At 44.3% G+C, this 25072-nt stretch overlaps 1 protein-coding gene across 9 annotated transcripts in view; it reads left to right on the top strand.

Moving 5' to 3' along the window:
• auts2a (activator of transcription and developmental regulator AUTS2 a) overlaps positions 1 to 25072 on the top strand; it is a 369856-nt gene that overhangs the window by 216593 nt on the left and 128191 nt on the right. For all 9 annotated transcript variants that reach the window (XM_083775547.1, XM_083775549.1, XM_083775544.1 and 6 more), the window contains one exon: positions 23452 to 23481. In XM_083775547.1, the coding sequence (XP_083631673.1) occupies positions 23452 to 23481 (30 nt within the window). The remainder of the gene's footprint in view (positions 1 to 23451; positions 23482 to 25072) is intronic.

Raw genomic sequence — 25072 nt, 5'->3', positions numbered from 1 at the left:
TGGCCGTTTTCTGAAAGCCAAAATCTAAAGCCTGAGCTTATCTCTACAACCATTTTTAGGCAGGCTTGAGCTTTTTTGTGCCTCCTCAATGGGGGGTGAGTGTCTTGTCTCTATCTGGTTATTGCTGAGCAGCTATAACATTAGGCCATGTCCTTGTAGCCTAATTGCAATCCTGTCTGCCTGGATGGGAAAAGCCCCCATCAGGCTGGATGTAACAGCTCAGCAGTTTAGAGTCATGGGTCTTGCCCTGTGTTGACCTGGCCTCCAACCACTGGCAGGTGAAGGCAGGTGAAGATAGAACTGCTTGCAAGAACTGCTGCTGCTGCTGTTGCTGAAATAATTGGTGTGCTTCTCCAAGAGTTGCCCCCTCCTAGCACTGCTTATTAGCTTCACTCCAGCAGTATGCACATCATTAGGACATACTGTACCACGGGGGAAGTGGAAGAACTGAAGGGAGATTTTTTTCTATCTTATTTTATTTTTTGCAGAAGGGAACAGCTATCTGCACCGAGCACACAGTGTGGCTAGATTTAACGCTCTCTTGATTTCAATGGAAGAATTCGTGCTACGGGTAGTCACAGTAATGGCTGATTCCCCTGTTCATCCGACTGAGGATTTAATTGCTCATCCTATTACTGCTAGACTTTGACTGACGTACAAAGGATGGTTTCATCTGCCTGGCTTGAATATAAAAGGCAGCTGTGTCCCTTCTGAGCCAGAGAGGAGACGTAAAGGAGAACCGTATAGTGCTAGCCGAGGGGGTATAGTGCAGAGTGAGCCTTGTCCTAGGATGGACGGAGCCCCAAATCCTCATTACCCATCACGTAGTTCCTCTTAATTAGTTTCCATTCACCGTAATTAGCATGGATGAGGCTAATCATCTGATGTGAAAGCAATCCAACGCTTGGGGAAACAACGTCCTTGGCCTCTCTTTCACGTCAGGTTCACATAATTTGTTTTCTTTTTCTTTTTTCACGTCCTGTTTCTCTTTTATAATGTTTCCTTGGAAAATCGGCTTGTGTTCATCAGGTAGGCCTACCTTGTATTTATTTATTATTTTATTTAATATTTTTAAGGCATCGTTTTCTGTGTCCATGTTGATCTGCCCATCTGCCACTTATTTATGGTGGACCGAAGTATATTACGTGACTTTTTCCTCTCTTTTTACTTCAAAGGCAAGGTTTAGCAGGAGGCAGAGGAGGATGATCAGAGGAGGATGATAAAAAATAACATAATGCACAAGGTGGTCAACATGAAAGGCCTTTCAGGGTTGTCCATAAATGTCATCTCCTCCATTGTTGCTCTGACTACAGTCATCACTCCATAATTCACTCAGAAGGCACAGTGTGCCAGTGCATCAGGATTTGATAGACTCTCTTTTTTCCTTCTTGATAGAACTCATACTTTGGCAGCAAGTTATTCAAGGCCTGTGATTAATAATAGAAGAAAAACCAGGCTATTGCCAGTTTGCCAGATTTTTAAGACGTTTTCTTTCTTGCATTCTTTATATATTTTTTTCTTCCCACTGATCAAAACAAGTGTTTATGCTTCCTGCCTGTGCAACAGAATGGAGAGCGCAGAGTGGAGGAAGAAAATCCAAAGTGATCGAAGATTGCATTGTTGGAAGCACACAGCAGCATGATTGATACACTCCCCTGCCTGTCAAACCCTGCAGAGAGATATTCCTCCCACTAATGTTGAATGGGCTGCCAATCATCCGTTCTCTTTTCAACTCCAGTGGTTACCGCACCCCAAGCTCTAACCACCGTTCACCGTCTCCATTCATTGTCAATGGCATTTTAATGTTTGTGCAGGACAAAGTTTGTGCACACACACCAAAAGCTGGACATAGGAGGGGCTAGCGTCCCTCAAACATCACACCCGTGTGAAGTGAGGGGCGCTCTTATCATCATACATCATCTCATTCTTGCCAATCACAATGTGCGTCCTCACTTTTGCGTTTTCACATTTCTGCCCTCACTTTTTTCTTCAATATGTACTTTGCTCAGCCAATCAAATCATTGCTATGGGGTGATCAGCCAATCACAAGCGAATGTTTGTGTATACACAAACCCGGAAAGCTGGGCATAGGAAGGGCTAACGCCTCTCAAAAACACATGGCTAGATTATTTCTACAAACACTTCAGAGAACTAAAACTGTTCATACATTTCCCTCTGTTATATTGGGCGGGGCAGGGGTAGGATATGAGTTTTTTTTACTCTCCCTCATGGCCTATAGCTCCCCCCTCCTATCTGTGTCTTTATTGATACTAAATCCCCCAACTGAGCTCTTCAAATCTTAACTGTGTATCCACTCTCCGCAAAATGTCCTCACACCTAATCTCTTGGCCAGAGACAAAAGGATGTGAGTGCAGCCCAATCCCCAGGATAGTGTGTCTGACTTTCCCAGAGTGCCGAGGGCATGCTCCGCCCCCACGATTTGCACAGAGTTGTAGATTACTGCCTGATCTAAAGCAGAACCCCATTTATCCCTCAACTCAATGTTATTGTGGCAATGATTATCTAAGATCGAGAGAGAGCTGGATGGGCCCGTACTGAATTAGATACATACAGACCAGATAGTATCATATGTCTGGCATTTCAACATCCCCCTGTCACTCTCTCTTTTCTCTGTCTCTTATTATTTCATTCTTTTCTGTTTTCTTTTTTCTTCTTTCTTCTTCTTTCCCGTGGGCTGAATCTTCTTGTGAAATGGAGTGTTTGGCATGAACTTTTGCCATATGCCTGTAGCATTGCCAAAAATATTTAGAGCAGCTCTTTTCCTGAGCCAAGTATTTGGCCATCTGCTTAAGTCTTTAACCAGCAGCATCCAGGGACTTCATCAAGCTTGAACTGTGAAGTCAAATGGTTTTCTACAGCTCTCAAATCAAGCTACGCAGTTCTGTGCAGATTTACAACTCTGGCAGTATCAATCGGACGTATATTTTATTATTCAGTAATGTGATTTGCACTTTATGATGGCCTGAGTTTTTCCAGAACTGTTTTTATGTGATGGAATTTAGTGTATAGGTAATATGGCCACAGTAGCCTATTTCAGATGCTTTTAAATCACGTTTAGGACTCAAAGTAACAAGACAGGATATGTATTTTGTTAATTTGCTGTAGAATATTTTGTATGTGTGAATGAAGGTGCAGACAGATAGATAAAGCAGCTGCAAGAGTCAGTCAGTCAGACAGACAGACAGTCTGTGTCAGTATTTATTTTACTAGCGTTAACTCCCTGGCTTAGTGGTGTGTTCATTTTTACACTTTCAGAGTTAAATGAATACTCAAAATAATACTGTTTATAAAATGAGAGCTTGTTCTGAGGTGCCTTGCTGCACGAACCAACGGAGGAGAGACGATAGCTTCTGTGTGACGGGGGGTGGGGGGGGCATCATTATGCAGTATGCAGGATACCATTATTAGCCCCATTACACACAATGACAGCCGCACATTCATTCTCCTCTACCTGCTTTTTAAAGCCACCATTAAATAATGAGGACTGCAGCTCGCCTCCTCTTAGACGAAGGGAAAAAAGGTCATTATAGACCAAGCCTCCATTTTTCAAAATTATTTCATAATCTTGGGTCACAAGGAGGATTTTTGCTTTGGTTAATTGTAGATAGGACCATTGAGCATAAATTTCCATTAGGAATCAATTTGTTCTTCTCCACAGATTCTGGCCCGATCCGCTCTGCTCGGCTGCTCTGTTGTGCCCACCGTTGACAATTGACACTGCGGTAGTAAGAGACATACTGCAATTGAGTTTATATATCATACACGTTGCCATTATTATTATTATAATTTTTGTATGATTTTTTTTTGTGGCTTTCGCCTATATTTTATATAGAGGGACAGACAGTAGGCTGACAGGAAATGTTGAGAGAAATGGGGGGGTGACATGCCGTCGGGATCGGGAGTCGAACCCGCGGCACACTGCCAGACTAAAGCTACCAGCCGAGGTGCCTGCCCCGCTGAGCCACGGCCCAGGCCACACGTTGCCATTGTAATAACCACTTTCAACCTAGCATTCCTATTTTGGGAAAGTCATTATAGGCAAAACAGTTCAACGTCCTATTTTAAAATTGCTTTATGGGTGGACAGAGGATATATGTGTGGACCGTGGGTGGGCCTCACAAACCTAACATGCCTATAGGGAGACCAAACTAGATTTGAAAAGTTTTCAAAGCTCACAACATATTGCTTCTACATCAGCTATTTGTCATCCTACTATAAATGTGTGAAATCTGTCTGTGTGTCTCTGTGTGTCCACAAAACAGACAGACAGACAGACAGACAGACAGACACAGATAGATGGATTCAGTAGATAGCAGCGGTGTAACGATACATTTTAACAACGATACGTATCACGATACATGGTTGATGATAATATACATGGACGATATAGTAACTATTTAGCAAATAAATGAAACGTGTGAGACTTGCATAGTGCAGGTTTTTCAAGGGAAACATTTATTATTAAGGATACTGTATAAGTAAAAACAGTGATTCTCTGGAAAATATATGTATATATTGTAATATATTGTATTTGAACATTGAGTGTACAGGGTTTCATGAGGTCAGACCAACATAAATGTCAGAACAGGTCAAGGGTGGTAGCGGGGACATTCTCTTGAGTGTATACGGTTTGATGAGGTAGGGCCGGGCCTGAATTTTCGGGCCTGTTGAATACTCTAGTTTTCGTCGGCTGCCGGGCACAACTGCACTAATAACTTTGGGGCAGGCCTGTCTAGAGTTTGAAATTTGAATGGGAGACATCGAAGAGGAAGGATGGATGGGGGGGGATTCAACATATGGAATGTCAGAACAGTTTCCAACCCAAACCATCTGCTTCACTGATTGGCGGAGCAGGACGTCATGTTTATGCCACTCAGCCAGTATAAGTCCTTTCGCATAACATTTGTGCCGTTTAATCGTATACATGGATATTGCATCGTTCCTGACATGCATGGTATATATGCATGGTATATATATATATATATATATATATATATCAACAATTGGCGCTTTTCACCCTATAAGAAGTTCTTGCACTTCTTGGGTCATTTTAACGTCTACTCTGCATCCCAGACAGTTTATAAGTTGTTTGATTCAATATTTAGACATTTGATATTCTTTAGATGAGACACGCCCATTCAACTTCAGTCTCCATTTTAACCATATTAGGCTCATTGAAAACACATGTCCCTGATGACTGATATACTTCTACCATGGTTTTTCAATTACTTTTTCTTAATGTTTTTCTTCTCTATATATATATATATATATATATATAGTATCAAGCTTGACTTGGGCACTATTGAAGAGAGTGAAGTACACCTAGCAGGAAAGATACTGTAGTGTATCATCAGGTATTTTTGGAATATTCTTGTAAATCGGTCCGATGTTCTTCAGAGCATGCATAGTTCATTTTAAAGCAGACACTTTCTTCCACCCCGGTGTGTTATGGGGTCACGGACTGTTCGGCCCTGGCTAAATGCACTCCGATCGGTAATCTGTGGTGCCGTGTAGAATAATTACCGTAGCTTTTATCAGAGTGACCTCTCAGACAAACTTCCCTGATGGCAGCGGTGGACACCGGAGAGCTTCCACACTTCCTATCCACCCTTGTTTTATCAAGAAAGGCCCCTCCTGAATGGATAATAGTGCCCCTGTTCTCCCAATAGACAGATAATGGAGGGTGGAGTGGTCCGCTTTGGCAGACTACTGCCTCTTCCCTGCACCGGAGAAACCAATACCAGGGCCTATCGGCTGATATATGACACTAATACACAGGCTGACTGGGGCCCCAAACAGAAAAGAGGGATTGTTCCGACTTTCGACTGGCTGCAGGATCCATGACTCACAGGTACCGCACTGTCTGGCCCGGGAGACCGCTCTAATTGCTTTACATCTGTACAAAGGTTTCTTGTAATCGGGCCTTCTGCCTCCATTTGTCTTCCTTTCAGTCTCCTAGTGAAGGCCTTAATTGGTCTTAGTGGGGCTTTTTTTTCCCAGTTAGCTCCCGGGCCCGAGCAAGTGGAAGCCTTTACCTCTGGGGGCAGCGTGTGTGGGGGGGTGGGGGGGTGGTGGTATAGAGGAAAGGAAGTCAATACTTCTTCTACCTTTAACACTTTAATTAATGTTCTCCTGACAAGAACATTTCCCCCCGTAGCTTCATATGGGGCTGAACCTCCAGGGGTGCAAGAATCAAGACTATGTGGCCATGTGAGGAAACCTCCCATGTAGGATTTACGAAGAAGAGACCCTTATTTTGTCATTATTGTTATTGCAGGTTTTGACAGTATGTGCATGCACGCGTACGTGTGTGTGCGTACCCTGAGTGCATTGTGTTACAACCGTACCGTTACAACATTTTCTTTCAGCATATTGGCAATAATGCATGGTGAAAACTCCTTGCATTGTGTGTGTGTGTGTGTGTGTGTGTGTGTGTGTGTGTGTGTGTGTGTGTGTGTGTGTGTGTGTGTGTGTGTGTGTGTGTGTGTGTGTGTGTGTGTGTGTGTGTGTGTGTGTGTGTGTGTGTGTGTGTGTGTGTGTGTGTGTGTGTGTGTGTGTGTGTGTGTGTGTGCACGTAAAAAAGTATTTGCCTTTAAATGTGTCCTCCAGATGTGTCTCTCACAATTTGTGCTGAGTGCTTCCAATTAACATTATAGGAAGGCTTTTGGTAGTTGTAAAACACCATCTACTATTTGATTTCATTAAACCATGTGGTTTGTACACTTTGGGCACACAATGGACAAGTCATAATCTCTCAAACATAGCCGATCTACAAGCTCACTACAAAGCTCACAGCAATGTGACAGATGCTATTTTTGAAAATGTATGGGGGGAAAACGTAATGTGATAACTTCCACCTACAATGACATGCCCAAAATATGGAAGCCAGATTTAAAGTGGTTACACTTACACATGTTTTAGGGTCTAGAATTTGCCTCTGTATTGGCTAATGAGTGTGTATAATAAACTAAATAGTGAAATATATAAAGTACTGATATACAAAATAAATACAAAATATTCTTAACTTGTAAGTTGTATATATTCAATATACAATATATTATATTGTAAGAATATGTGGTTACAAAATCCCAAAGCACACCTGGTCTTGTTTCATGGCACACCAGTGTGCCTTGGCACTAGTGTGCCAACCACCGATTTATCTGGGTCTGTTCACACCAGTGATAACATCTTAAGTATACTCCACAAAACGGCACTCCACATCTTTCATTTTGATAGCCTGGCCATGTCCTGAACTTGCATCCCCTCTTAATACGAGTATACACAACACTAACCACAGAGTGCAAAGTACTGGACCCCCTTCAGAAGTGGACTCACTGTGTGTTGAGCCTTCCATCTACTTGAGCTCTAAATATGCATTTATCCGTATACACGTCTATTTGGTTACATTTGTACAAGAGTTACATATAGCACTATGGATTTGACAGTGCAGGGTGAATTAGTATACTGGGACATGCTTGGAGTGCCACTGGGCTAGGTTCTGCTCCTCTGTGCTGACTGACTGATGGAGCTGTGCTGCCAGGGCTTAAATAGCAGCTGTAGGCGTCCAGCTGCTCCCTGCCACGCTCCACTTCTCCCCAGATGGCTCCGAGACGTTCCAGGAGCCCTCCGGAGGACTGCTCATGAGGAAAGTGTTATGGAGTGGCTCTCTGAAACACCAGGGAGGCCTCCCCTCCTCCTCCTCCAACCCCCGGGCCCCACGCCCAAATCAGGGGAGGGCTGCCTACACAGCCTGACTGGCCAAGTTACCAATGGGGAGGCAGCAGATGGTGGTGTCCACTGTGCAGGCCAGCATGCAGCAGGACCTAAGGGGGTCCTGGAGAGTGCACATGCCATGCCATGCCTGGGAGACCACTGATATCCCCCAGGAGAGGGGTTCTCGCTTGCCTGCAGCAGATGACCAGCAGAAGTCTAGACTACTCCCTCTCTGAGAGAAGGCGCGATTAAATGTTGTTTTTTTTATTTTTTATTTTTTCCCCCCACATCTTTGATAAGTGGATTGTTTCTCAAGTCCAGTTCTGCCAAACCAAGAGAGAATCAGCAGGTCACTGTAATTTTCCTTGAGCACTTTGTGTTAATATACTGTATTATGTCTGGAATAATGCTCCGGGGCAACAATCGCTGACCTTGGCTATGTGTTAACGTGATGAATGGGCCATTTCTGGGCTATCAACTTCACACCACTGGGGCAAACTGCCAACTGTGACATTGCTCACAGAGATAACAGCGAGTTTAGCTAACTCAATATGAACACAGACCATACAGTGCATTTTCTATATTCTGAACTGATGAGAACAGATAAATGACTGCAGCAGATGGTTGTTGGCAGTGTGCACTGCAGTTTATGGTAGAATACCTCAGGCAACCTTTTCCTCTCCTGTGTGCACTAAATGGAGTTGTGTTCTAGTAGGAAATACACGTCATTTCAAATTATGTTAAGCAGCGGGTTTCAACCCCACATTGTAGGTCTCTTTGGGAGATCTGTTTTTTATCACTCTGACCCCTTGGAAGTCCTATACATCCTTCCTTCGGTGGAAAAGGTTCCCTTCCTAGAAATGTAGTGGAGCGTAAGGCTTAACACAAAATAATTACTGAAGTAACACTGATCAAATAAATGTACTCAATGTCCACTCCAGCGCTGCATCCCTCTCCCCTATCCTCTCTGTGGCCTGAGGGATGGTTGGAGGAACCCTGTTGCTCCCAGCAGGTGGGGGGCTGCTCCGTTGCCCCCACTGTTATCCTTGCCGTGACAGGAAACATACATCATAGCAGGGCCCCTAATGTGAAACACATTCCACCACAACTTGATCAAAGTCAGGGTTCCCAGACAACAAAGTGCCCCTTAATACCATGTTTTGACCATATAATTGGAGAGTAATTATGGCTGACAAAACACTCTAGTACTTGCTCTCACTCTCTCTCTCTCTCTCTCTCTCTCTCTCTCTCTCTCTCTCTCTCTCTCTCTCTCGCTCTCTCAGACCATAGTTGGGTTGTCATAAACTATGCAGGACATTGTGTGCTGACTGCTGAGTTAGCTTGAAAGCTAAGGGAAGCCGAAGGGAGGTCAGTTTTTATTGGGCCACACTCACTTATTCAGAAACACCCTAACAACACACATGGTTAGCGGTAGTCAGTGGCCTAGAATAACACACCTGCAAACCACATGAAGGGGAAAAACCACATCAGCTGAGCTGACCCTCACCCACTGACAGGATGCATGTCAGCATGTCAGTTACCATTATGTCCTTGTTCTGTCCAGCTTCGCCGAGCTAATAATGAAACGAGATGAGATGTTCTAGGCTCTCAGTCAAACAGGAATACCAGTAACCAATTATTAAGAAATATTACTAAGCAAGTCCTTGGCAGAGAAATGCTGATGTTTTTGGCAGTATTGACATACGTAAAGGAGACATACAATCTTTCCAGCTAAATTGGAAAAACTTTGAAGTTTGAAGTATGAAGGAATGGCTTTATTTGATGCTTGTGTGTAAATGTGTTGTGTTAAACTGCATGGAATGGGTTTGTCCTGGATTGCTAGTATATTATTGTATTTGTTCATGGGTAATACAGACTTTGATACTGGCGTCCTCCCCCCTGCTGGTACAGTCAATGTGAAGACAACAAGAGCCTTGGCTGCAGTACATTGTTGTTTGGCAGTTTAAGTTCTGGAAACAATGTTGTAGGCCAAAAAAAGAATGAAAAAAGAAGCAGAAAACTTGCCACCCATGGTATTAGCACACATGTGTTTGTTCTTTTATAGTCTGAAAGTACCCGAGCTTTTCTTGGCATAGAAGGGCGGATGAAACTATCGCTGTAAACGGACGCCGGCTCCCTATTGATTCACCAACCTATGAGCCCGCCTCCCCTAGCCCCCGCCCCCTCCTCCTCCCCTCCCTGGTAGAACACATGGAGAACACTGACGTCACCACATTTGCACTGTCTGCATTCACATTCTGCACTGTTATTGTTTAGCGGAATACGGTTCACTCCAACTCCTCCTATGCCACATTTCCAGGCCCAGGCTTTTTTCTTTTCTTTTGAAAACAAACCGCCTGCGGTCCCGAGGCTTGTTCTTATGTGATGTGAACCAAATATCTAAGTGGAAATGTGAGCATTTTGTCCTCTTTGACTTGAAGTTTGAGATAGCCTCCCTTTTGTATCTTTTGGAATAATCACACATGTAACAAACAGTTTGATACAGCTGAACATACTAAGAGAAGTTAAGACGCCTTATCTCTACATCTCTTAATTGGACTTAAGATTTTGGCCAACTCTGCTAGCCAGCAGTTCTCCTTCATTTGAAGTCTAATTGAGCCAAACCTCCAGCTGTTAGCTCGCAGCAGCCTTCATGGCAGGTTTTAGGATAGCTCTGTATTGTCCAGTCTCTTGACATGTTCGCTGCCAAGACCCACTCAGCAGTCAAAGACTAGACTGGAATAGTATTAATACGAGTTCATCCAACTGCATTTTCTTTCATTTTGTTTTCAGAGTTGCTCTGCCTCTGTAAGCGGCAAGATGTCTATATAAGTTCGTCCGTTTCTTTTTGTTTTGTTTGTGTGTTTGTCTGGGGATAATTTTGCCAAATTTATTTTGAGCACTTTTCAGTATAGACCAAGGAACCACACAGTTTTAAATCCCCACCAGACCTGAACTGCCAAAGACAAGGGATTATGTTTTTGCTTCTGTGAGTCTGTCTGTCTGTCAGTTTTTTAAAATCATGTTTTGGCCTACTAACCCTAACCCACTTGCACCGTAGGTTGTGTTTTGGTTTGATTCTAAAATATCTCTGTACTGTAATATTTCTGTATACTTATGTAATACTTATTTAGCAGTCCATATGCATAATTTGTCCTGGCGGCACGCGATAATCATCTGTGGTCTGTTTAGGTCAAGTTCACAGTCCTCATAACGCCGGTTGACTGCCTGTGTACTCATCAGGGATAGTGCATGGACTGTTTGACGGATGGTGAAAGAGAGGCGAGCCTGGTGTGGTCAGCCGGTGTTGTGGGAGGTGGATGTCATGTGGGCTGGTCTGTGGCGCGTCGCCTGCTACCGTGCTCTCTTCCACTTAGCATGCTAATTAATCCCAACCAAAGGGCCGTGTCACTCACTGCGCACCCCCGCTCCAGGGGCGCTCCCACTGGGCTCATCCTGCTTTAATTGAGCACGTATTTCAGGAGCCCGCTGTCCCTGGGATTACATTAGAATCCCTCTAATTCACCCAACCTGCCACTGGCGTGAGGCAGAGGGAGGGGAGGAGGGAGGGAGATGAGATGTGGAGCTTGGAAAATGTATAAATAAACCACACAAACAAACAAACAAAAAGCCAGACGGACTGTTTATTAACACCCCTGGGATGAAAAAGGGAGGTGAGTGCAGGAAATCATTAGCGCAGGAGAGTCAAACCAGGCTTGTTTGATCTCGCTGATGGAGGAGCAAATGTAATTTAGCGTGCTGCGAGTAATTTGTTTTAACAGTTAGCGCGGTTTCCTTTTAATTTAATTTTGCCCCGCATCAGTCTCTTAAATTAAATATTTTTATTTGGTACAAAGCGGATCATTGGGAGCCTCACGGCTCAAAGTCTAGCCCTCGACAACAACTAATGTTTATTCATCCTGGCTTGTTTGCATGTGCAGCCGACAGGAGTCTTTGACAGGAGTGTGCAGCACTGGCTTTTCTCTGTATAATGAGGAGACTTCTGATGTTGACTGTTGACAACCGGAAAATCATAATGGGAGAACAACAAAGTGTTTTTGTCACTGCGAGTCTAATTATCAGATAGACGCCAGTGCTGAAAGGGCTGCATGTGTATTCTCTGTGTCATCTCACGTCTGCGTTTCACTGGATACGCTAATATACAGTTGTTTAAATCAGTGGAATGAAGAAAAACAATTCCTGTTGATGTCAGTGAGCAATTTGCTGATACTCCTGTCTCGTGCAGACCAACACCACACATCACACACTAAATAAAATAACATACCCAATAAAGAAACTGCCCATGACAATATCATCAATTTATGATCTACAGTGGGGAGTAGTAAAAGGCTTGATTTTCTACTTCTACCTTTCGTGTTAGCCCTTGCCTCTGCTCTTGTGCCACGTAGCCCGCAGATGACAGCGTAGGTTTCCTGTGCCCTGGCGTCCTTCAATAACGTTTATCTAGGTCTGCCAGGTAGTCGTCCGTTAATTGCTGTCATTGCCGTGGCGCAGGAGAGTCCTTCCTCTGTATCGAGGCCAACAGTAGTTTCACTTATGTTGAGTGGGTAACGGAGAGAGAGAGGGGGGGGGGTCTTATCGTGATGAGTTGCCTGGGCCATTGTTGCTCAGAAGCACCTTATCACACCCTTGTTCACACACTGCATGGAAGCCTGAACACCTGCTCTAGTTGGCAGCAGAGACTCAAGATGCCCTCCGTCTGGCTGCGGAAAGGAGCTGGGCTTGACCGTACCAATGAATGATAACCTACAGTCCACATCTATGTGCTATGCCATCTTGTATAATTAACACTAGAGGTGTCGTACACGCCTACCCAATACAATCCTACTCTGAGGGTCTTAACATTTACTCTCAATTAAAGTAGAGTTCAATTAACACTGAGGATTTTGCTACTGTATTTAGCCATCTATTCGATAAAAACAACGATTCAAATTAGATTTTGTCACGGATACATATGCTTTGCCTTTGCCATGAACTGTAGTGTTTATTCTAAGCTGAATGCACACAATATCAATATTTCTTCATGTCTTTGAATATATATATATTTTTGTGGCTTTCGCCACAGACAGTAGGCTGACAGGAAATGGGGAGAGAGATGGGGGGTAGACATGCAGTAAAGGCCGTTGGGATCGGGAGTCAAACCCAGCGGCACACTGCCAGACTGGATTACCAGCCAAGGTGCCTGGACCATTGAGCCATGGCCCAGGCCGTCTTTGAATATTTTTGAGGGGCACTTAGCCCTCCAATGCCCAGCTTTGTGTGTGCGTGTGAGTGTACCCCATATCGATGATTTAGGGCTTAAAAAGTGAAGATAAAAAGTGAGGACGCCAAAAGTGATTGGCCGGAATGTGATGATGTATGACCATGTATGATAAGAGTGGCCCTCACTTCACACGAGTGTGATTTCTTTCTATAAGCCCTCAAGCCATGACCAAATGGGGGCTGCAGTGTTTCTGACTGGCATCTCAGACTGATAAACAGTGTGTACTCCAAATGTGGGAGCACTGACGGAACTCTGCATCTCATCTGTGTGTCCTTGGCAGGAGGCTGCAGGGGTTGTTAGCATTGACTGTGGCAGTCTTTATGGATGAGACTTCCAGGCAGATTGTTGGCAGAGCAAGGCCGTTTCGCTCTCGGTCTGGTGTCAGCTTGGCTGCAAGCCTCACAGCCTCCTCCTCCTTCTACCACTTCCACTCGGGTCCTCCTCCCCATCAGGGGCAGGCACCGGAGAAGGAGCTTTATGGAGCCCCGTAATGATACTCTATGAATGTGTGCAGCATTGGGGCATTGTTAGCGGCAGCAGCTGCACAGCTCACAGCCCGGATGATGGAAAATCGGCGGGACCTCATTTTGGTTTGCCAGTATGAATATTAATGGCTCGTTTCCAGGCCATGGCTAATGATGAGGAAAATTCCCTAATAAAAACTTGATGTGATGGGCAACGACCCACAGGGTCACCGGAGACAGTGAAAGTTAATAGTGTGCCATCAGGTGTGAGAAGTTAAGTGATTAGATGCACAGGACCTAATCCTGATTTTTTTTCCTCTGCCTTCCCTCTGCTATGAGTCAATGTGCAGGGAGAGGGTAGAGGATACAGCATATATCACCCCACACCACAGGGTTGGAGCCCATTGCCAGGCAAGCATACCAGCATTTGCATCCATGCATAATCATACTATTCTGTAGGTTGAGCTTAATTTATACATAGGGAGGAAATTGACACATATTTTTACGTTCCCCGGAGGATTATGTGGCAGACTACTTCCACGTGACTTGTATTGCAGTTTGTGTCCATTGTGCATAGAAAGATATTGGCACATTTCACTGTTTTGAATAGGGTATTATATGGGCTTGGGTGTGTCCACACTGTAAATTTAGCAGAAGTTTATTTTTGTTACACCAGCCTTAATTACAGTATATAAAAAAATGCAATTGGTCTTCTTGACAGTATTATTCATTACAATACTGCATATAAGGAAAATGCATTACTATAAGTTTGATTGTTTGTATTTATGGGGTGATTGCGTTAATGAAGATGCCAGGCATCAACGCTAAATGCCTTTTGTGTTCCGTAATTAAAATGCACACCAAGTGGACCCATCTCTGGGGAGTCACCATAATGGTGCAAACAATGCATTTTGATGTACTTTAATTAGCTCAGAATACTTCATCTGCTTTGACTGAATTTCCGTGGAAATTGTTTCCAGGACTGAGGTGAGATTTTGTGCACATTTGTTGGAGTTTTCTTTCCTTCTTTCCAACAGTTCACCTGCTTTGTGCTTTCCACCTCCAGGCGCCCTGGAGCCGTGCCTATAGCTGAGAGAACCATGTTCAGAGTCTCTCACCTCTTGACTCAGATATTGAACGTGTCTTTTTCTTGTATAACAAATGCATTTGTAAGAAAGAAAAAAACACTACACCTTCCTCTTCCTCCTACAGTCTCAGGCTGTTCTGTGAAAGGTGCATGCGTGCGTGCGTTGTGTGGGAGCATAATACGTTGACATTCGGGAAGCTGTGCCTGGCCCCTTTTTAATCAGTGGAAATCTGTGCCCTGCAGCTCCAGTTCCACACACTGCTTCATGTCTCTCACAGAGAGCGGCTTAAATGATGAGTAACGTTGGAGCTCCATGCATGCTTCCTACTAACCAATCACACATGAAGGAAGAAAAAAAATAGCTGATTGACAAGCTCTTGTGATGCGTTGTGAGATTGGAGTTTCCAATTTTTAAGTGGTGCAACCACTTCATTAAGTAGCTTTGTGTGTGCCTGGCTGCCTGGGTGCCTGGGTCTGAGCACGAAAATAGACTTGGGTTGGTTTTCAAAACCAAGTGTCACTGTTGTGCAGCCTAACACACACAGACATATTAACTGTATATAGGATGATTTCAGTTGTATCAGTACAGTACAGTAGAGGGACCCCCTGGGAACCTCCACACGGTAACTCTGTCATTTCTCGACCGTTTCGGACCCTGGATGCGTTCATGCGGGTCTGGAAGTTCCGGGAACCACTTACTTCACACGGGTGTGATTTTTTAGCTATATTTGGACAATCTTTGAAAGATTTGAAAGGAAAATGCATATTATTGTCACAAAATGATGTATTTGGTGAATATTTTGTGATATTTTGTCCATATCGCCCGGGCCCAAACAGGCACCTGTGGTGCGTGCGTGCGTGCGTGCGTGCGTGCGTGCGTGCGTGCGTGCGTGCGTGCGTGCGTGCGTGCGTGCGTGAACACAACTCATCTGCATTTCAGAAGAGTATTCTTTTTCACTTTGGAGCCCCTCACCTCCTTTGCTGACACTGCTGAGCCAGCTCTCTAATTCAATATCATTGGTGTCGTTTCTAATGTAAACCATTAGAGATTTAACAATATGGAAATCATAATAAAAAAAGGAGCCAGATGCAGAAAGCTCTCCCCCCTCAAATATTCTTTCAATAAGTCTGGGCCAAGTCCAGTCAAATAAAACATGAAAAGAATGCGCTCCAGGGTATTGAAACCAGAGGTCATAGACTATAAAGCTCTTATTATTTTATAGAAGGCTTCGTTTTTCTGCCCCCCTGCACCCCCCTAACCCCCCTCCACTCCCTCCCTCGCTCCCTCACTCCTCAAGCTGCTCTCTATCCCACTGTCTGAAATCCAGAGGTTTTTTTGCGGTCAAATTGAATGCCGTCTGGATAAAGTTTTACATTTGAAGGGAAATTGCCTTCAGATGTTGGCCTGCTGCAGTTGGCTGGCGCTGGTCCTGTAGATCAGGACTGGTTATATTGGTCCAGACGGCAGTCTGGTTCTCCCTGATGCGGACACACTTGGCTGTTGGAAGCATAGACTGTAGAGACTAGAGACGCATGCCTTATGTCACTATGTGGACTGTCTGTCTTAAACACTCCCACTTTACCCCTTTGATTTTTTGTTTAACTCCCCCCCCCCCCCCCCCCCACAATACTGTACCATACATATTTATGACAGCTTGACATGATGCAGCAGATGCTGTGGAAATTAGAAGTCCTATGTCATCACCACAGACCCTGCTTATTTTAACGATCTATCCCAGTCACACATGTCATGTTGAATTTCCTTCCAACCACTTGAATTTGTAGGTGTTTTCTGACAAAGCTGTCTTCTATGGATTTTCTGACAGTTGTTTCCCCCCCCGAAACAAGATGGTTTCTTTCCTCCTTTCTATTTTCTGAGGTCAAGTAACCTCAGACTCCAGCATGAACCCTGCAGTCAAGTGTATGTATGGCGTCTTCATGCTGGTTTGCCGTATGATCCTTTACTGTTGAGTCAGCCTGTAGAGCGAGTACTTAACCCTGCCCATAACAGAAGGAAATGAATCTGCCACAAATCACCTTTGATACAATAATTCAGAGTGTGGGACAGGCCTGCAGGAAGTGGGTGATTGAGCTTTAGCAGTCGTGTTAGTGTTTCTGCCTCTGCTCATCGAAGCGGACCGTGTCGCCACTTCCCATCAGCGAGATGGATGACCCGCAGTCAACACCACCAGCAACAGATGAGGAGAAACTCTTTACCTCCTTGCTTCCAGTGTTCTCTCTCTATCTATCTCTGTCTGTCTCTCTCTCTCTCTCTCTCTCTCTCTCTCTCTCTCTCTCTCTCTCTCTCTCCCCCCCTCTCCCTCTCCCTCTCCCTCTCTCTCTCTCTCTCTCTGGAACACTTACAATTATCTGATGATCAGATTTAGTCTGTTTTTTCCACCTATTTTATAAGAAAACTAATTAGTGAGTGAGTTGCGTCGGAGGAGCCTGCTGCCGTCAACTCCTTCTATGTGCCAGGCGGGTGCTGTGTAGCAACCCCTGAGCTCATCAGTCTGTCTCCTCCTGCCTGGCTCTATTTGTTGTTCTTCAGTTCACAGTGGAGGGACTGGCAGACTGTGCAATGTGTGGGTGGGATATAACGAATATGGCACCATCTCCCCAACATCCTGGTATCTCCTCTATTCTCCATGAATAACACAGCACTGGCTCAGCGGTAGGCCCCGGCATACAGCCATTTGGAGTTGTGGCACATGGAGTGGGGGGGTGGGGGTTCGGTGAGCGAGTGGCTCGGCATGGCCTGGGCTCAGCCGCATTGCAGGCTTCCCCCTTTTCCCTGAGACCTACAGAGAGGGAGTGCTGGGCTCCAAGATGGCAATCAAGGCTTGATTTGCCAACACATTTCCAATGATTAAAATGTAATTAGCACAAGCGAGCACCTCCTCCCCAGCTAATTTCCACGCACGCTGTGACAGGCAGGCGGTCGGCGGCACCCCGGCCCCAGCAGCAGATGGAGGAGCATGCAGCAGGAGGTGAGATAGAGAAAAAGAGATTTTTACCACGTGACCGTTTGCATCAGAAAACCATCAGGACACACAGCTATATCCGGGAGGAAGGGGGAGGCGGTGAGGAGCCCTTGACGACAGCACATCAAATTGGCACTGTCAGAGCTGACCCTGGCGATGGCTGTCATATTTCATGCTGTCTCACTAGCTTCCAGGCATGCCTGCATGCAGACAGGCAAGCTGGCTAGCTGGCTGGCTCCCACCCGTCCCTTGGCCTTAAAACCCTTCAGCCATCCTGCAGGACAACCTGGCCCAGGCTGATAAACAGCCACGGCCCTCTGCGCGACAGGGCCCTTTAATGAAGCCCATATCAGCTGTAATTAATTTCGGGGTCATGGACAGCAACCAGCATAACCTGAGGCTAATGTCCCTCACGGGTGTGGACGGCAATACACATCCACTGCAGAGTCAGACTTCAAGAATTTTGCATTCGAGAGAATATTAGATCAGAGCCGACATTACAGATGGGATTGGAAATTACAGTATAATGAGCTAGTTAAATCCACCCAGTTTGCCTCCAGAATAATCGTTTATGTATGCCATGTTGTTTTGTTCCTTGTCTTGATTGACTTAACATCTGTTTGTATTTGTAGACCAGCGGATTTCCAGAACTTAGGTTAGGTTAGGTTGGAAGAGGGAGCATGGCATACTTGTCTCGCACGCATCTTTGTATGATGTGGTTAACTCTTTAGTACAAACATTTTCTGCGGTCAGGTTTGGCAAGAGCTCTTTGGTGAAACCCGCTGCTGTAGACGATGGCATAGCACCATCATCGTTTACTATTCAGCCCATGGCCTCCTCATGTTCCCCATCTATTGGGCCAATATTGCTCTCAGCTGGAGAGGATTTAGGACAAGAATAATTTACTCCTACTTTCAGACCAATATAAACAAAAGCCTCGACGCTTGGATAGAGCGTAGGGAAATTTGTAAGAGCACTCAGCCAAAAGGGAGGCCCGGGTGAGAGCAACGGGGCAATCAGAAGTGCTCCGGATACAGGCCAACATCAACAGCTCTTAGAGCCGAGGCTAATGTTTGACATTCCTGTGTTACTTAAGCTAAACACTGGGGTCTAGCTGTACAGTATAATGCCAGGCCTGTGTAAATAGCAGTGGGCCTGGGTACAGTATCACTTTACCTCGTCAGTCCCCTCCCAGGACTAATGCTTTCCTTATTGTACATGACTGCTTTAAATAAGAACTACTTCCCTGACTCAGCCTAGATGGCTACCTTCACTTATCTAAATGGAACGTTGTTACTATTCACAATGTTTAGGCCCAGGTCTTCATCTGATGTGAATTTGTAATATATTAATTATTAAAACAAAGTTTCATTGTATTTAAGATGTTTATGTTTGTGTGAAGACAGCACCTCCGGCTGCTTGAGTTGTCTCTCAAATATTATTTCATTCCATTGTCGCTTTTTAGACACCTGACCTTCTTTTTAAAGGGGCCTTTGAAGTCTGGAAATGTGACATCTCTATGGTTATTCATACTCACTCAGTAGTAGCTAATGGTCCCCCATGAGCACAGCAATAAGTGCATTTCTGAGGTCACCTGTGCCTCATGATGATACAATAACATACTGTAGACTGAGTATACCCTATTAATGCTTAGGCCTATTATATGCAGCAGTGTCACACTCTCACAGACACCCCTTCCAGACTTACCATTATCCAGCAGTCCCTCTCTGCTTGTGTTTCTAACGTACACATTGCTAAGTAACAGACACTAAGGATCTTTCCTTCGTGCCTGCTACTTAGCAATGTGTACCTTAGAAACATTCTACATTTGTCATGTTTTTTACATCCTTGTTTTAGGTTGTTTTATGCATAAGGTTGGGCATTAATACACTATGATCACGTATCATTGACTGACAGCTCTGACTTGTTTGCTTGTATATGCCTGAGTTGTTTTTATCTTTCCAAGGCAATCGTTATTTCTTCTGTTTCCTCCGTGTTGGAACACTGGGCGTGACGAAGCGTGGGCGACTGTGCTTGTGGAAGGATGTTCATATTGTCTGCCCTTGCCTACATGTCATGCTTGATCTCTGTTTTTCTCTTTCTCTTTTCTTTATTTTTTTACTTTGCTCATTATAAAGGTATTTCCATTTTATTAAGTTTTCCTCTTTTCCCTCCCCCCATCCTTTGTGGCTCTGGGAAATTTGCATACCTCTATTCTCAGGGAGAGATGAAGAAAAAACAGCAATGACAGCAATTCCTTTCTTTTTTCTCTCCCTCACTAGCTGTGTGAGCCACTGTGAGGGCCTCGTTTAGTGGCACCTGTGAAAGCGACAGGCATGCGGATGAGAAGTGAAAGAGAGCAGTTGATTAAATCATCATCAAGTCGTGGCGCAGAAAGTCAATTCTGCTCGCCGTCTACAGTGATATCCTTTTATCTTAAAGTAATGAGCTATGGCACTTTTGCATCGGGTAATACGATGAGTTCCATTAGCATGTTCCATTTGCTTCACAAGCAAGGGCAAGTCATTCCAGCCGGCTTCTATCTTGGCAATCAAAGCAATTGGCTCAGCACGGCTAGGGACGACGCAGAGAAAGAGAGAGAGAGAGAGAGAGAAAAAGGAGCGAAAGAACGACTGCTAGTGTTTTTTTATGGATCACAACACAGTGGGGGGAAAAATGTCTACCATTATTTTAACTCCTTCCCTGCTCGCATTCTTGTGTGTGGTTTGCACAGTCAGAGAAGCGGCTAATGAGTTCTTGGTCACATTACTCTTGTCGCAGTCTGAAGGGCCAAAATACATGCAAGCAGTTGAGACGGCGAATGCAGCTCATCTGATCGCGTCCTCTGCAGCATTTGGTCCACGTAGGGTGCCGTGCGTGAGAGTGATACATGGTCCGACAGGTGTTATCTATTCACACGCTGCGATGAATGTACATGCATGTATGACATTGTGCAGCGTTTTCTACCATGCAGCCTGCCACATGTAATCAGTCTTCACATTTCTTCTATTATCCATATTTATCTGTACAGCTGACAGTCTCTATATGGCTGCTGGCTTATGTGCACTGTATTAAAATCTGGGGGAATAAGGGATGAAGGCAGGCAGGGAGAAGAGAGAGGGGAAAAATACAGAGCTGGGGAGCGTCTGAGGGAGTGTTTGCCCAGTGCATTTATTGCCTCTGCATAATTTATGAGCTGCTGGAGCTGACCATCATGGCAGTGTGCCGCCGGCGGCCCCTGGGGCTGTGTGGGACAGGCCTGTAAATTGGATGCCGTGCTCCTGCTGAGCTCACAGGGGCCCTCTTTACCGGGCAGTCCAAGGAATAGAGCAGCCATGAGCCCGGCCCGCTACATTTTCAGCTCTGCAGGGCTCCGGATCAGCAAAAAAAAAGAAAATCAAACGAGAGAGAGAGAGGGCGGGGGGGGGGATAATACAGGGGCCTTCTGTGGCCTGGCTCCCTGGGGCTGTCAATCACTTCACATTGGCAGATAACTCAGCCCCCCCCCCCCCCCCCCCCTTTAATCGACACCCCATCCTGCACACAACCCATCCACCCCCCACACACATGTACACACACATGCACAGACCCCACACCAGCCCCTACCCATATTACCCCCCAATGCCTTCTTCATTTCCGACTCCAATGCTTCTCGGTGCCTCAGCCATATGCACGACTTCGAGGGCTGCCGGTCACCCAGCATCACACTAATTAGTTGATAAAGAATTAAGTGGACCTTGAAATTGAAATTGGAGGGGAAAAATGAAATCCAACCACTTTTTTTCCCTCCGTCAAAGAGTTTCTTTACTATTTTTTCTCACCATGTCTCGATACCGAGTATCAACCATTAAGTAAGGAAATTGGGAACACGCATGATAGAAACACAATTCGAGTGGCAGTTGAGGTTTTAGGATTCTAGTCCACGAATTGTTACAATTTGAAATATTATTGGAGTTGGGGTGGGGAGGGGACTGCTTATGTGAGATTTGTTCTTCTGTTTGCTTTTATCCAATGTTTTAATCAGCTAATACCACTGAGGCACTGAATATGTAGGAACACTGATCTTCTTACCTTTAGCAAGCTGTCATTTCAAAAGGAACTAGAAAATGTGCCCTTCTGGGCACAGGTCTCCACCAGGAGGATAGGAGTGTGTGAGATGTTTGGCGAAATCTTTAGGAGTAATATAAACTGTGTGTGTGTGTGTGTGTGTGTGTGTGTGTGTGTGTGTGTGTGTGTGTGTGTGTGTGTGTGTGTGTGTGTGTGTGTGTGTGTGTGTGTGTGTGTGTGTGTGTGTGTGTGTGTGTGTGTGTGTGTGTGTGTGTGTGCCTTTAAATGTGTCCTCCAGATGTGTCTCTCACAATTTGTGCTGAGTGCTTCCAATTAACATTATAGGAAGGCTTTTGGTAGTTGTAAAACACCATCTACTATTTGATTTCATTAAACCATGTGGTTTGTACACTTTGGGCACACAATGGACAAGTCATAATCTCTCAAACATAGCCGATCTACAAGCTCACTACAAAGCTCACAGCAATGTGACAGATGCTATTTTTGAAAATGTATGGGGGGAAAACGTAATGTGATAACTTCCACCTACAATGACATGCCCAAAATATGGAAGCCAGATTTAAAGTGGTTGCACTTACACATTTTTAGGGTCTAGAATTTGCCTCTGTATTGGCTAATGAGTGTGTAATATGTGTATAATAAACTAAATAGTGAAATATATAAAGTACTGATATACAAAATAAATCCAAAATATTCTTAACTTGTAAGTTGTATATATTCAATATACAATATATTATATTGTAAGAATATGTGGTTACAAAATCCCAAAGCACACCTGGTCTTGTTTCATGGCACACCAGTGTGCCTTGGCACTAGTGTGCCAACCACCGATTTATCTGGGTCTGTTCACACCAGTGATAACATCTTAAGTATACTCCACAAAACCGCACTCCACATCTTTCATTTTGATAGCCTGGCCATGTCCTGAACTTGCATCCCCTCTTAATACGAGTATACACAACACTAACCACAGAGTGCAAAGTACTGGACCCCCTTCAGAAGTGGACTCACTGTGTGTTGAGCCTTCCATCTACTGTGTGTGTGTGTGTGTGTGTGTGAGAGACGCAACTTGGCCTGTTGTAGCACCACCATGACGCCGATTTGAAAACTGTCAAGTGGCATTTCTTCCTCAGCCTAGTGGGAATATGCATGCACAGTTTCACCGCAATTGGATGCTGCGTTGAGGAGTTATGGCGATTTGTACAAAATGGGTACAAAGCGGGCTACTCCTGAAAACTTTAGAAGCCAATCGTAGCCAATCAGGATGTGTTCTATTGTTCTAAGGTTCTATTTTTTTGGTTTTCTGTCATAATGGAAGGAAAATATAAGAAATTCACATCGATGCATAAAATTAAAATAACAAAAACCTTGTTTGCATAAGTTTGAGTTGCTAATTAGGGTTGCCAAGTTATTTGTCAACATTTCATATTTTCCAGACATCATCTTAAATAGTTTTCAGGAATGGTGAGCTATACTTTCAGAACAAATGACAAGTTCCTTGCTAACAAAGTCGTGACCAGGCTCCGTCAGTAACATTTCTGAAATGATTTTAGCTTCTTGGTAAAGTAAAAGTAAAAGTAAAAAAGAAAAATCTTGGTATGAATTTTGACTAAAAGGGATGAGCTTCAGAATGTTGGTTGTACTTTAAGGACTTGATGCAATATTAATTAGGGAATAGGGTGGACTTTTCCATGAGAATACTGTACTGTACAGTATGCTTCACTTATAGATGGCATTCTACTCCAGTCCTTGCAGTTTCAACTAAAATAGAAATCATCACCCTCTTGTACTGTAACTATGAATAACTATGAATCTTCCTCTCTCTTGCAGTGTGACAGCGAGAGTGACCAAGAAGACAAGGTAAAACTTAATTTAATTTGAATTCCTACTACTTACTGTATCTTGCACTAGAGAAGGCACCATAAAATGTAGATCATATCCAAATAATTTGTATCAGTGTGCTCAATAAGAATCAAATATTAGACTTGTGAATATAATTAGACTTAAACACCCTGATAACTATGAGAAAGCCTTAATTAGTTCTGCACATTTAATTATAGATGAATTAATGATGGGCAAAGTCTATATCAAACTGTTATGGATTTTCAGGATTGAGATTCCATTTAAGTGAGTATTATGTGGCTTTAAAGGCTGGGAGTATTTGCTTTCACTGCTGTTCTTAAGAAAAACCTTTATATAAAACATAAATGTAAAAACCCTGCATCTGAATTCAAGCCAGGCAACCAACCAACCATTTAATATGTACTGTACACTACAGCATATAATGTAGCAGCCAGAAACTCTTACAGTAGATGCCTCTGAACCTATTTACACTGGAAAATGCTTCAAGTAGCCTAATGTACAGTAAGTAACATTCAAGACAATGATGTAATCTTTCTTCAAACAAGTGATAATATACGATACGTGTAGTTGATCTGCATTGGAAGCGAGTCAGAATATAATACTTTTTTATTTTAATATGGTGTATCACTGTTTCATCAAATAGTTGGGATGTTATTCCGTTAATAATCCAATATCAGCCCTCAATCCAGTATATTTTTGGCTCAATATTTATGCAATGCACTATTCCTTTGACCTATTTGCAAGTCGACGTGTCTTTTTTATAGGCGCTCACAATCTGAGAGCAGCCATTATTACCCAATGACTTCTAACTAGAGATCCCAGATCCAGCCTAATGATTTAGTAATGCCATTTGCTTGTGGTGTTTAGACTGTGCAGCAAATTGAGTCATTACTCAGCGTTGTCGATTTAAATTGCTCCTGTCTCGGTGGCAATTCCTTTTGTTTCAGGGAGAGAGGGAGAAGAGAGCACGGTAAGCTGTAATCCCCCCAGCGACTGTATTAATTCGCCGTGGCTCACGTTACGCTGCTGATGAACAGCACTGACTACACCTTCCTGTCACTGATTAATTGTGTGTTAAAGTAACAGAGGAGTGAATTAGTAAATAGGGGACCCTTATGACAGGGGCTGGCTCCCACGTTTTTCCTCTGTGTTAGGGAGTAATTGGAGCTCCCACTTAACAACTGTTACTATACCCCCCCACCCACACCCACCCGTCCTGGTTCCAGTCACCTCTGCCACTATCAGTCCCTGCCAGGCGCGCTATGCCCGCCACCAACGCCATTTGCATTCTGCGGATGATGCGTTCTACTTTACAACACCACGGCGGAGAGCAGAGGCGTTTTAACGGGTCAAATGGATTCAGATGCGGACAAACGTGGCTTATTTAGTTTCCCTTCAAAAGCAGGAAATGGAAAAAGTGTTCCCGGGAGAAATCACGTTCTGCCTGGTGTAGAAAAGCCCTTTGCCGCTTCGACAGGAGCTGCCGAGCTCTGATAAGAGACAGAACCTTTCGCATCTCGCCGCATGCATGTGCGAGTGTGCGTGCACGTGTATCCTTGCAAAACACACAATGCTGTCAGAGTGGTCC

This window comes from Protomyctophum parallelum (genome assembly GCF_964188405.1).
Source record: "Protomyctophum parallelum genome assembly, chromosome: 1".
Taxonomy (NCBI): domain Eukaryota; kingdom Metazoa; phylum Chordata; class Actinopteri; order Myctophiformes; family Myctophidae; genus Protomyctophum; species Protomyctophum parallelum.
This window is presented reverse-complemented; position numbering and strand designations above follow the sequence as displayed.